General features: G+C 34.9%; 1 protein-coding gene across 9 annotated transcripts in view; it reads left to right on the plus strand.

The window, feature by feature from the left end:
* Nucleotides 1-14,252, plus strand: part of LOC143245055 (tripartite motif-containing protein 2-like) — a 53,054-nt gene that overhangs the window by 35,705 nt on the left and 3,097 nt on the right. For 4 of the 9 annotated variants that reach the window (XM_076490852.1, XM_076490851.1, XM_076490855.1 and 1 more), the window contains exons 2-4: nt 5,148-5,315; nt 7,057-9,159; nt 10,235-10,407. In XM_076490852.1, coding sequence (XP_076346967.1) covers nt 5,208-5,315; nt 7,057-9,159; nt 10,235-10,387 — 2,364 coding nt within the window. In that variant the 5' untranslated portion in view covers nt 5,148-5,207 and the 3' untranslated portion in view covers nt 10,388-10,407. Of the gene's footprint in view, nt 1-5,147; nt 5,316-7,056; nt 9,160-10,234; nt 13,445-14,252 lie in introns of all 9 variants that reach the window. The other 5 variants (XM_076490854.1, XM_076490853.1, XM_076490850.1 and 2 more) reach the window with 2 other exon arrangements.

Here is a 14,252-nt window from a genome sequence, read left to right on the forward strand (position 1 = left end):
GTGGTGTTGTTTCGTGAATTTCTTGACAGATGGAGTATTAAGTTACCGAGTGACTTGTTTGGTGGTGTTGTTTCATGAATTTCTTGACAGATGGAGTATTAAGTTACCGAGTGACTTGTTTGGTAGTGTTGTTTCATGAATTTCTTGACAGATGGAGTATTAAGTTACCGAGTGACTTGTTTGGTGGTGTTGTTTCATGAATTTCTTGACAGATGGAGTATTAAGTTACCGAGCGACTTGTTTGGTGGTGTTGTTTCGTGAATTTCTTGACAGATGGACTATTAAGTTACCGAGTGACTTGTTGGGTGGTGTTGTTTCATGAATTTTTTGACAGATGGAGTATTAAGTTACCGAGTGACTTGTTTGGTAGTGTTGTTTCATGAATTTCTTGACAGATGGAGTATTAAGTTACCGAGTGACTTGTTTGGTGGTGTTGTTTCATGAATTTCTTGACACAATGAATATTAAGTTACCGAGTGACTTGTTTGGTGGTGTTGTTTCATGAATTTCTTGACAGATGGAGTATTAAGTTACCGAGTGACTTGTTTGGTAGTGTTGTTTCGTGAATTTCTTGACAGATGGACTATTAAGTTACCGAGTGACTTGTTTGGTGGTGTTGTTTCATGAATTTTTTGACAGATGGAGTATTAAGTTACCGAGTGACTTGTTTGGTAGTGTTGTTTCGGGAATTTCTTGACAGATGGACTATTAAGTTACCGAGTGACTTGTTTGGTGGTGTTGTTTCATGAATTTTTTGACAGAATGAATATAAGTTACCGAGTGACTTGTTTGGTGGTGTTGTTTCATGAATTTCTTGACAGATGGAGTATTAAGTTACCGAGTGACTTGTTTGGTGGTGTTGTTTCATGAATTTCTTGACAGATGGAGTATTAAGTTACCGAGTGACTTGTTTGGTAGTGTTGTTTCGTGAATTTCTTGACAGATGGAGTATTAAGTTACCGAGTGACTTGTTTGGTGGTGTTGTTTCATGAATTTCTTGACAGAATGAATATTAAGTTACCGAGTGACTTGTTTGGTAGTGTTGTTTCATGAATTTCTTGACAGAATGAATATTAAGTTACCGAGTGACTTGTTTGGTGGTGTTGTTTCATGAATTTCTTGACAGATGGAGTATTAAGTTACCGAGTGACTTGTTTGGTAGTGTTGTTTCGTGAATTTCTTGACAGATGGACTATTAAGTTACCGAGTGACTTGTTTGGTGGTGTTGTTTCATGAATTTTTTGACAGAATGAATATTAAGTTACCGAGTGACTTGTTTGGTGGTGTTGTTTCATGAATTTCTTGACAGATGGAGTATTAAGTTACCGAGTGACTTGTTTGGTAGTGTTGTTTCATGAATTTTTTGACAGAATGAATATTAAGTTACCGAGTGACTTGTTTGGTGGTGTTGTTTCATGAATTTCTTGACAGATGGAGTATTAAGTTACCGAGTGACTTGTTTGGTGGTGTTGTTTCATGAATTTCTTGACAGATGGAGTATTAAGTTACCGAGTGACTTGTTTGGTAGTGTTGTTTCGTGAATTTCTTGACAGATGGAGTATTAAGTTACCGAGTGACTCGTTTGGTGGTGTTGTTTCATGAATTTCTTGACAGATGGAGTATTAAGTTACCGAGTGACTTGTTTGGTGGTGTTGTTTCGTGAATTTCTTGACAGATGGAGTATTAAGTTACCGAGTGACTTGTTTGGTGGTGTTGTTTCATGAATTTCTTGACAGATGGAGTATTAAGTTACCGAGTGACTTGTTTGGTAGTGTTGTTTCGTGAATTTCCTCGCGAACTAGCTACGAATAACCAAACTAAAAAACCAGATGGAAAACAGCTAATCAACACCACCCACCGTCACCTCATAGGCTAGTGTAACCTGTTTTAACGATTGAAAAACGGGTGTTAAGGTTGACTGAAATTTTCTCTAAAGTTCTTATTTGTTTGGATATTTGCGCAAAGCTACATGGGGGCTATCTGCGCTTCCAGTCCCTAATTTAGTTGTGAAAGACAAGAGGGAAGGAGCTTGTCATCAACACCTTCTGCTAAGTCTTGGGCTACTCTTCTTAGTGAAATTAACTATAACACAATAACATCCCTACGGCTGAATGGGTGGCTATTTTGGTGGGGTAGGAATTCGAACCTGCGACCCTAAGATTATGCGTCGAGCACTCTAACCACCTGGTCATTAAATTTGAATAATATACTTTCGTGCAAATGTGTAGGAATGTCGTAGAAAAAAAATACTTCTCTTGTTCTTTCTTCATAAAGAGTACCTGGCATGGCCAGGTGGTTAGGGCGCCGACTCGTAATCTGAGTTTGCGCGTTCCAAACACGGTCACACCAAACCTACTTGTCCTTCCAGTCGTGGGAGCGTTATAATGTTACGTTCAATCTCCTATTCGTTGGGAAACGAGTAGCTCAAGAATTGGCGATGGGTGATGATGAATAGCTGCCCTCCCTGTAGTCTTACACTGCTAAATTAGGGACGACTAGCGCAAGTAGCTCTCGTGTAGCTTTGCGCGAAAGTATAAAAAAGAAACAAACAAATCGTAAAAACTTCTTTAGGATGACGATTGGTGATCTGGATTGAGATACTGTCATTTGGTTGGCCAATTTTGAATACATATATATATTTTTTTGTTTTCATTCGTTCTTCTCAATTATGTGTTGTTGATGTTTTGATAGAATTATGTTCCATACTTGTTAATGTTACTTAATTTTTGTTTTATTGTTTCGTTTGTTTGTCACTGCTGTTGTTTTGTGTTTTATAAAATAAATTTCAAATTACTAGGTAAAGTTTAATTATAATGTTATAGGAAGATAATATATTTTGGCTTGGTGAAAAATAGAGCAAAGCTAAAATTAGTTTATATAAATAAATACCTTTTTACATAGAATCTCGATATTTTATTCTACTTTTACGTTGCAATACACCAAGAACAAAACCTTAAAATTACAAAAAATTGCGTCATTATACTTTTTATTACGTCGCTCAAAAACAATGGACATTGAAACATCTTCGAACTTCCAATATTCATTGTTAAATAAAGATTGTTTATTACATGTACATAAGCGTCTGCAACCAAGGGTTAGCTCTGCTCATTGTAACTTTTTTGTTTTGCTTTTTATCTCGAACAAAACATGAATATTTCATATAAAACCATCACCTTTTTTTTTACATATATTTTAATAAGCATAATATATGGAAAAAAGAAGTAGAAATAATCTCTTATTCTCCGTTGAAGGGTTTGTAATATATGTGGGTAAACACGTACCATAGTGTTTATAAAGTTAATTTAACAGTGAGCATTGTTTGTTGGGTGTGGGGTCTACGTGAGAAGCTAAGATACAGTTTGGAGTAGTTTCCGTCCTTGGTATTCTCTGACACTATACATTAAATAAGTTTGTTTGTTCTTAATTTCGGGCCAAGGTATACGAAAGCTTAGATAGCATTGTAAGGCTAGATGGAAAACAGTTATTCATAATTCACGAGTTTGTGAAACTGAAGTGAACATAGCTATTTATTATCTATGGTTATATATGCACTGCCTAAGCAGACAGACACTTTTCTATTTGATTGAAAACCTGATGAGATTTTCTGCACATTTTAATTTTAACAGAGCATGAGAGTAGAGTTCTCATGGGCCAGATTCTGTTCAAATATTTTACTCTTTATGGGTTGGATTGTTTTGTTTTTAATTTCGCGCAAAGCTATTCGAGGGCTGTCTGCGCTAGCGTCCCTAATTTAGCAGTGTAAGGCTAGAGGGAAGGCAGCTAGTCATCACCACCCACCGCCAACTCTTGGGCTACTCTTTTACCAACAAATAGTGGGATTGACCGTCACGTTATAACGCCCCCACGGCTGAAAGGGCGAGCATATTTGGTGCGACCGGATTCGAACTCGCGACCCTCAGATTTCGAGTCGAACGCCTTAACCCACCTGGCCAGGCCGGGCCACTAGTTTGATAAGTAAGTTGCTGTTAAATACAGTTTACGGTTCTTTAACGAAATAATTGGATATATAAATTTTTGTTAAGTATACGATACAATTATTTAAATAAATAAACTGATAACCAGGAAGCTTGTAAGTACACGGTACATTTATTTATAGAAATAAATGGATAACTAAATTGCTGGAAAGCACACGGTATAGATTTAATTAATTAATTAAATGGATAAGTAGATTGCTGTTAAATACAGTTTACAGTTCTTAAACAAAATAACTGAATATGTAAATTTCGTTAACTCCAAAATTATATGATTTATTTTGCCTACTTACAGCATTCTAGATGAAACAATTTCAGATGTTTCGTAATTTTATAAGTTAAAAAATTCGATGCCAAAAACTGCTATCTACCGTGTAATATCGGCATGTTATCTAGTGTATTTTTTGTTTAATAGTTTGAAAATATTCATTTTTACAGATAGCATGCCGCTATTTACTGACATTTCATATGTTTTACGTTTTATAAGTTACTGTATGTTTTTTTTATTTATTGAGGTTGTTTTAAACGAATAGTACAAGTTTGATAGAAAGGTTTTATAACTTAAGGTAGTGTTATTATACAAGTGCTCGAACCACTTAACTGTGTTTTTTAAAATTTCTGTAAGAATAAAATTCACCCTTAACATTTAAGCTACATTTGTAAGTTAGATATCAAGCGATTTAATAATTGGAGACAGTTTAGGCCTCATAAGATTATTAGTCTTGGTAAATTACCATGCACATAATGCTCTTTATTACTAATCCTAGTTCCGCAAATTTTTATTTTGAATTATAAAGCCAAAATTAATCTATACCTATTGGAAAAGTGATTGTTTGTAGACAAGTTACTTATTTTTAATATTTGGGAAGAAGTGTAACTTTTAAGAATTATCGTATTTCGAAATGATATGATTTGTTTACGACCAATAATGTTAATAACAGAAGAGATGAACGTGTTTTTTGTTGTTAAATGGACATGTCTCAGTTGATTTTGCTTGAAGAGTAATTGACATTATGCACTTTTGCTTATATTAGGATTTTAAAGATTATTATTTTTTAACCTTGTTATTGTTAAAACTTCAGATAAGTTTTGGCTTCTTGCAGTTCTTTATGTATATATATGTGTGTGTATATCGTTTATTAATTGAATGTTTAGCAGGAGTGTTTCAGTCCATTATACGAAGAACCAATTCTGAAAACCAAAGTTTGGCCGAACATGTCATCTGGACAGCATTTGGAAGCACTTGCCCTACCTGTGGTGCGTCAGATTGACTCTCAGTTTCTGAAGTGTGGAATCTGTCTGGACAGATACACAAATCCAAAGGTAGTACTTGTGCTACGTTTAAACATACCTAGTAATTAAATTATCCCAAATGGCTGGTGGTGTGATGAATGAAAAAAACGTAACTGAAATAATATGCGTTTCGCTTAACGGAATTTCATCGGCACCTTCAACGAGTTGTTATTTTTGACGCTGTTCTTTTCAAGGTCTTGGCATGGCCACGTGATTAGAGCGCTCGACTCGTAATATGAGGGTTCCAGAATCGAACCCCGTCCCACCAAACGTATACTTGCCCTTTCACTCGAGGGGGCATCATAAAATGTGACGGTCAATCCACCATTCGTTAGTAAAAGAGTATCCCAACAATTGGCGATGGGTGATGATGACTAGCTGTTTTCCCTCTGGTCGTTCACTACTGAGTTAATAACGGCTAGAGCAGATAGCCCTCGTGTAGCTTTACGTGAAATTCAAAACGAACTATTTTCAAAGCTCTTAATGGGATAATCTAATCTATCGAACAGTAACGCAGAAGCTGTTGTTTGATCAATAGTTATAAGACAATTTAAAAATAAGAAGCAAAGTTTATAGATAAATTGCATATTTTAATGATATATCTGTGTTGGTGTAAAAATATTAACAATTCTAGATTTACTAGTTGGTGGTTTTAAATATTTCTAAAACATGTGATAATTTAATCCAACCTGCAGATTTCTCAGTGAACTTTTTACTTGTCCAAAGAACATCTGTGACAGAATTAGATTACATCAAAGGCGAGCCTATTACAACCATTTAATATCGTTTATTTGCTAGTAGCCAAACTGTGCTAGCAGCTTAGAAATAAAAAGTATGTAAAGAATATAAAACAAAAGAAATATCAGTGAAATAATAGAAAATGCTGAAACTTTGTTGGATTTTACTTTTTAAACATCAAATTATTTCATTCGTCCACATGGGAGAGATGCCAATAAATTTCATATTGTCAAAAACATCGCCGTAAATAACCGACTAATAATATAATACTTTGTGTGAATATCCCTGGAAATAGTTGATTTTCTTATATTTCATTTACCAACCTCATTGAACGCATGAATAACCTCAATCAAAACCTATGAGAACATACTGGTATTTAGTAAAATTTTCTTTTTTCTTTTGTGGTCCTTTCATTATATTGGCCCGGCATGGTCAAGCGTGTTAAGGCGTGCGACTCGTACTCTGAGGGTCGCGGGTTTGCATCCCTATCGCGCCAAACATGCTCGCCCTTTCAGCCGTGGGGGCGTTATAACGTGACTATCAATCCCACTATTCGTTGGTAAAAAAGTAGTCCACGAGTTGGCGGTAAGTGGTGATGACTAGCTGCCTTCCCTCTAATCTTACACTGCTAAATTAGGGACGGCTAGCACAGATAGCCCTCGAGTAACTTTGTGCGAAATTCAAAAAACAAACAAACCTTTCATTATATTAGTGTAATTGACGTCATAATAATCTGTTATTTGAAAAATAATTATATACGAACTTTAATAACATGTTTCTTTTTAAATTTAGCTTAAGGTATACCTTATTGTAAAATATGATTGATATATTAAGTATTCGATTTCTGACACAATTAACGATACGAGTGAGTCTAAAGCCCTAAACTAAACTTGATACCGTGCTGCATTTACTATTGAAATTATTATTTTTTTTGTTCCATAAATGACATTATCAGGAGAGTAGCTGTTAAATAAAGTATACACTAGTCAGTCGTTATCACAACTTATTAATATTCTTAAATATTATTTTATAGGTTCTTCCTTGTCTGCATACCTTTTGTGAGGACTGTCTTCTGAATTACATCCCAGCAGAAAGCCTAACTCTCACTTGCCCCCTCTGTCGACAACAATCTATCCTACCAGAACAAGGAGTGTCTGGACTTCAAAATAATTTCTTTATTTTAAATTTGATGGAGATCTTAGGTCAGCCTACAGTTTGTCAAATATGTGATAGTCAAGTTCCTGGAACTTACAAATGTACTGTGTGCAATCAATTTCTGTGTGATACGTGTAGCAGGTTACACCAAAAGGAAATGTCTACCGGGGGTCACAAAGTCATTTCCTTGAACGAATTAGCACTACTTGAGGAACATGAAATGTCTAAGGATCATCCTTCTCTGATGTGTCCGAAGCATCAAAGCCAGACTTTAAGATTCTATTGTCGTGAATGTGAAACTGCTATTTGCGTCACTTGCACAGACATAGAACACGGTGGACATGATACCAGACGCATTCGCGAGGCTGTAGAAGAACAGAAAGCGGTTTTAAAAAACCTTGTGGAAAAAGCATACTCTCAGATTCCAGCTTTGAAGGAGGCTATGGACTCTGTAAACACCTTGTCGTACATTCTTTCTAACAAGCACTCTGAAATATCTAAAAACATCTGCTATACTTTAGATTCTGTTACGGAACTTATCCAGTTAAGGAAGTCTTTTTTGTTAAAGGAACTAGATGAATGCCATAGGTTAAAACAACAGGTTTTGCAGGAACAGAAAGAATATTTAGAATTTTGTATTAGCGATCTTACAAACAGCTGTGAATTTACTGAAAATGCGCTAACCTATGGCAATGATACTGAAATCTTCCTTGTCAACAAGCAGATGGCCGAGAAGATTTCCGAATTTACCGAGATGTCTGTTCAGAAAATGCCGGAAGAAAATGACTACATGGTATTTGAAGGTACTGAACTGACAGACTTTAAGAAGTCACTAAACCATTTTGGGAAAATTCTAACTAATAGTGCTGTTGCTTACGAAACTACAGCTTCCGGAGAAGGGTTAAAACAGTGTGTTGTTGGGAAACAAACTCTTATTAATGTTGTCCCTAAAGACAGATGTGGAGATATTGTAAAAGATGGGAATATGTTGTTTGAAACAGATGTCAGCTCCTCTGAACTTTCCGTCAGTTTTATCCCTGACATATTTTACCAGAAAAATGGTAGCTATGATTTTGTTTACAATATTTCTAAAGAAGGTGTATACAAACTTACCATCAAGTTGTTTGGCAACCACATCAAAGATAGTCCATTTGAAGTGAAGGCATTTGTCGAAGAAGAGAGTTCTTCCAGTGACAGACCTACAAGTTCCAAGATACCCAGAACCGCAGACGCCAGGCATCGCAGCTCCAGACGCCCATCCAGTCGCAGGTCCGGCGGATCACAGCGAAAAAATTTTCCTTTTGAAGATGATTTAGTAATGAGAGTAGGCAATAGAGGGCGAGGAAGAGGAGAATTCACTAATCCTCAGGGTGTTTGTTGTACATCAGACAATAAATTTGTGATTGCAGATAGTAATAATCAATGCGTTCAAGTTTTCAATAGTACAGGTGAGTGCAAGCTACGTTTCGGAATCAGAGGTCGAGGACCTGGTCAAATGCAAAGGCCAACAGGTGTCGCAGTTACAGCTAATGGCAATTACGTTGTAGCAGATTATGAAAATAAACTATTAAGTATATTTGAGCCTAGCGGAAAATACGTTAGCCGAATGGGTGTAGGTAAACTTTTAGGCCCAAAAGGGGTGGCTGTGGATAAGAACGGCCACATCATCGTTGTAGATAACAAAGCAAGCTGTGTGTTAATATTCCAGGAAAATGGAAAACTGTTGTACAAGTTTGGCAGTAGGGGAAGCGGTCCAACTAAATTTGCTGGACCTCATTATGCAGCCGTAAACAGTAAAAATCAGATCATAGTGTCAGATTTCCACAATCATTGTATCAAAGTATTTGATCCTGATGGAGGATTTGTTTCAATTTTTGGCTCAAATGGAGAAGGAAATGGACAGTTTAATGCCCCAACAGGTGTCGCTGTGGACAAACAAGATAACATCTTAGTAGCTGACTGGGGAAACAGTAGAATTCAAGTACAGTATTTTTTATATTCAGTATTTTTTAGAATTTTCTCGTAAAGTTACAAAAGAGTAACTGTGCATAACCATTTCTGATTTTTAATCAATGGACAAGATGGAAGGTGGCTAGTAAATAGTACCCACCGCCAACTCATGGGCCGCTTTTGTGTGATCGTATGGCGTGCCCATGACCCCAAAGTATAGATCGCGTTTTGAGGCACGCGTAACATGAACCTTTGGATCCACAGCAAAGGCACAATAAACGCTTAATTACAAATGACCCATGAATAGTATAGATTGGTTAATTAGTGCCGTTGTATACAAAAGTACATATTCAAAAAAAAGGTTATGATTTGAAAACTTATGTTATTTGCGTAAAATACTAGGGCAGAGTTGTTTCAATTTCATAACAGATTTGTAATATCAGGCTTAAATAAAGAAAATAAAATATGCTTCGTTAATATAAAATAAAAATGTGCATCAACCTATAAACAGTTGTTACAAAAATTCCTGTTTCTTGTATTTTTTGCTTAAAAGTGTCGATAACTAAGTTTTTTAAACGTTCCATTTATACTTATAATAAAAATAATATGTTTTAATTTACCAAAGATAAACCGCCATATTTTAACAAATTCGAAATATATTCGGATATAAATGAGTTAACTTGAAATCATAATTACACACAAATATTTTTTTAAATTATTCATTGGAAATGATAAACCAGGCATAATGTTCGCCAATTTTACTAAATATGATTGTCATTTGCGATGAAAAGTTAAAAATCGTGTTATAAAACAGAAAAACAAAGCCATTAAATTATGGGCCTGGCATGGCTTGGTGGTTAGAGCGCTAGATTCGTAATTGTCAAACGGCATGCTCACCCTTTTAGCCGTGGGTGTGTTATAATTTAACAATCAACTGGTAAAAGAGAAGTCTAAGGGTGGCGGTAGGTGGTGTTGGCTAACCGCATTTCTTCTAGACTATCGCTATTAAATTATAGAAAGCTAACGCACGTACACCTTGCGTAGTTTTGCATGAACAACTCAAAACTAACAAAATCAATAAATTATGAATCAATATTTATTTGCAGGTTTTCGACAGTAGCGGATCCTTTTTGTCTTTTGTCAATACTAATGAAGATCCTCTTTATGGTCCCCAAGGACTAGCAGTAACGACAGACGGTTTTGTAGTGGTGTCAGATTCGGGAAATCATTCTTTCAAAGTCTACAAATACTTACAGTAAACTGGCTCTCCTTTTAACAGGTCAGTCCGTCCTATAGAATTACGTATCCTTCAGAACGTATAGTAGAGTTAAGATTACACAAAAGTAATATTTAGCATAACTTTGAGCTGAACCATAAACACATATCTTTTATCTATCAAAAGCGTTCGCTTTTAAAATGTATTTTCGATTGCCAGATATACTTCTTTATTATTCTGATGTTGCTAGTTTCCTAAGATTTACAAATAAACATAATAAAATTTAAAATGATCAGCTTTTATAGTTAAGGAGTTTGGAATGATCCAATCAACAGAGTTGAGATAAATATAGACAAAATTATTACTGACTTTGGAAGGTTTGTAGTAAATAGAATTGCAAATGTAAAGCAATTTCATCGAAGCTCAAAAAAAAAAAAAAAAGATAAAGAGAGAAAATGGAATTCGAAAAGAGAGCGAATTTCAAAAAGGTGAAGTACTTAATGGTGAGTGTGTTAGTGAGAGAGGAATTTATAGTTGCTGGTAGAGTTTGGGTTTTTCGAATATAAAATATAACTAGTTTTCTATATAGCGCCTTCAGAAACTTTCATTATTTTTACTTCGGCGGTTTCAATTACTAATAACTTGGATATCTAAAAATATTCTTATTAATAAATGTGTTTGAATAACGAGTTTTGTTACTGAGACTTTGAATTCTGTTGGTTTATGGAATGTTTGAAAATGTATTATTATTATTTATATGGTAAATAAAATAATATGTATAGGTTTACAATTTAAAAATGTTCGTTTGGTGTCAATCTCGCAGAGGTAACAACAAGTAATATCATATGGGGCGTAATGGAGAATGATATATGAGAGAGTCGAGAATTTCTTTTTCGATTTATTTCATCGAGGTTCTTGTGGTAATTCTGTCACAAAATAAACTTTTCATCACAAATTACCAACCTCAATTAATATTTTTAAAATACTTAAAAATTACGAAACGAATAACTTATAACAATTATTAAATATAATTTAAAGCTTAAAAGAACCCAAGTATGGATTTTGATAAAAAGAATGGATTAAAAGAAATTTCTTTCAGTGTTTCTACTTACAAGAAGAAAAATATTAGAATCGAAAAGAAAAATATTATTCATAACATTGTTTCGCATTGAATGTGAACTAAACCTAAAGCAAGATATCTTTTGTATGATTTGTCAATCAAGCAGTACTTATGTACAGGTAATAAACACTACATTAAAATGTAAATCGTGTATACAGCTGATAGACATTATATTCGAAGTTGCCTCTACGGATTGCTTACAAGCCCATTAGTATATGTGATACAAGTCGCTTATAACGTACTGACATACTCAAATGCTATCTTTTACGACAACCGTATAACTAACTTACTGACAAGTCTCCGTTCTTTCCCGTCACACCAAACATGCTCGCCCCTTTCAGCCATTGGGGCGTTACAATGTGACGGTCAATCCCATTATTCGTTGGTAAAATAGTAGCCCAAGAGCTGGCAGTGGGTGGTGATGACTAGCTGCCTTCCCTCTAGTCTTACACTGCTAAATTAGGGACGGCTAGCGCAGATAGCCCTCGTGTAGCTTTGCGCGAAATTCCAAACAAACAATCAATGATCTAAGCCAGCCGTACATTGATTACTTACGGATCTCATAGTACAATTGATGTAAGACGTGTAAATTTCTAACAGACTTCAATATTATAATGTAAATCAGTTGTATACAGAGGCGTAGGCTGGGTGGGATGAGGGTATAGAGGTTCAGCCACCTGAAAATAATCCAGGCATATTGATGACATTATTTTCAGCTTTTATATATAATAAACTCGTTTTGTATCATTTACGAAAAAAATAAAACTTCTATTAACACTATTACATTTGACCTGATTTGTTCTAATGACCATTTTATTAAAAACTTAGATCAGTATCAGCTTTTTTAATTTATTGGCACGCTTAAAATGATTTATGTTCAAGTTTTTTACAAACTTACAAAAAATATTTTGAGTCTTCTATCTGATCCGAGACTTTCTTGGCATTTTATCAAGGGTTCACGATTAGCAACTTAATTCTGAGCTAATGTAGGTACAATTCGCTTAACAGGGAACTGGCTGCAGTTAAATTATTTGTAATAATCGAAATCTGTAAATGTTCCTGGCTAAATATCTGAAGTTTCTGATTAATAACCGTCAAATCTATTACAGTTATAGCTTTCAAGGTTTACAGAACTCCTGCTATGGGAAACCAATAATATATACTGTTTCTTGGCGCGTCGCGTTGGTTTTATTTGTTTGTTTGTTTTTATTTTGCACAAAGCTCCTCGAGGGTTATCTGTGCTAGCCGTCCCTAATTTAGCAGTGTAAGACTAGAGGGAAGGCAACTAGTCATCAACACCCACCGCCAACTCTTGGGCTACTCTTTTACCAACGGATAATGGGATTGACGGTAACATTATAACGCCCCCACGGGTGAAAGTGCGAGCATGTTTGGCGCGACGGGAAAGCGAACCCGCGACCCTCAGATTACGAGTCGCACGCTTTAACACGCGTGGCCATGGCGAGCCCAATGGTTTTATTTATAGAAGTAAGGAGAGTGTCTAGAAATTTTAGCCTGCCCAACAATACAGATTATAAACCAGTGTTTATGTACACACGTACCTTGTTGTTTCTTATGCTCGGGAATATTCTACAATTTTAGGGAATAGGCGGGAATTTCGTAATACAAAGTTAACATTAGCAGTTTTGTACATTTCTGAATATACATTTAACTTAGACAAACATTGGTATTAAAATAAGTATATGATAATAAATCCTTCACAGCTACCTGAAATATGCTTTTACTTTCTTACTTATAAAGATTACAATGCAGCATTATTTCATCAGTTAGTACCCTAAAAGTTTACGATATTTTTAAAGCGTCTGCTGCTGCTTTTTTTTGTAATGTGATGAATATAATAGATCATAACAAATCGTGTTCCATTTTTCACTTGCGGAAAAGTTAAACGTTTTAATTATAGAGGACCTTTTAGTGTGCAGATACTTGTCGATATGAAACAGGTCTGTCACAGCAAGATGGGTAAGTAATAACAAATATAATATTTCTTCTACTTATTAGCTTTGTCTTAGATGATGACAGTTTATAATTGATTTTCCTGCACATCGATATACGCCTACTAAGACTCATTGGATTGTATGAAGTATCATATCGATTTGTACTTTTTATACCTTTGTTTAGCACAAATTACGTAAAAGATACAAAAGAAATTTCAACACACGTAAAAAATAGTATTATCTGAATGATATACGAGACATATGATGATCAAAACATTAAATTACTTCCTGTCGATAATTAAATTCATACAATAACTAAGTTAGCAAACTTAAAATTCAACCTAAACAACAAAGTGGCGTGTCTGAGAGTCATTAAAGGGAAATTTTACCCCACAAATGTAACTTACTATTTTTACTAAATACTGATACCATTTCAAGTTCTAAATTCAAGCAAACAAAACAGAAGGCTTGCGCATTACGTCATTCGAACTACACATAAATTAATACACCCTTACAAAAACAATGTATTTTTTAATAAAATAATGTTAACCCTACCCTACTTGGACATTAGTTCATACATGATTAGGAAGAAAATTATACAACAGCTATATCCACAAGTTCAGTTAAATGTTTATTTAAAACGCAGTCTAAGTTAAAAGGGCTGTTCAACTTTAAAGACACACAAATAAAATCAACATCTCGCTAATGGTATGTTACTTCAATTGGTTAAGTTGCAGCCAATGATATACTGAAAAAACGATTCTGCAGCTAAATGATACACTGTAACACTAAAAATGTACAACAGTAGTAGCATCACCTATAACCAGATATCT

This window comes from Tachypleus tridentatus, chromosome 2, assembly GCF_004210375.1.
Source record: "Tachypleus tridentatus isolate NWPU-2018 chromosome 2, ASM421037v1, whole genome shotgun sequence".
NCBI classification, from domain to species: Eukaryota; Metazoa; Arthropoda; class Merostomata; order Xiphosura; family Limulidae; genus Tachypleus; species Tachypleus tridentatus.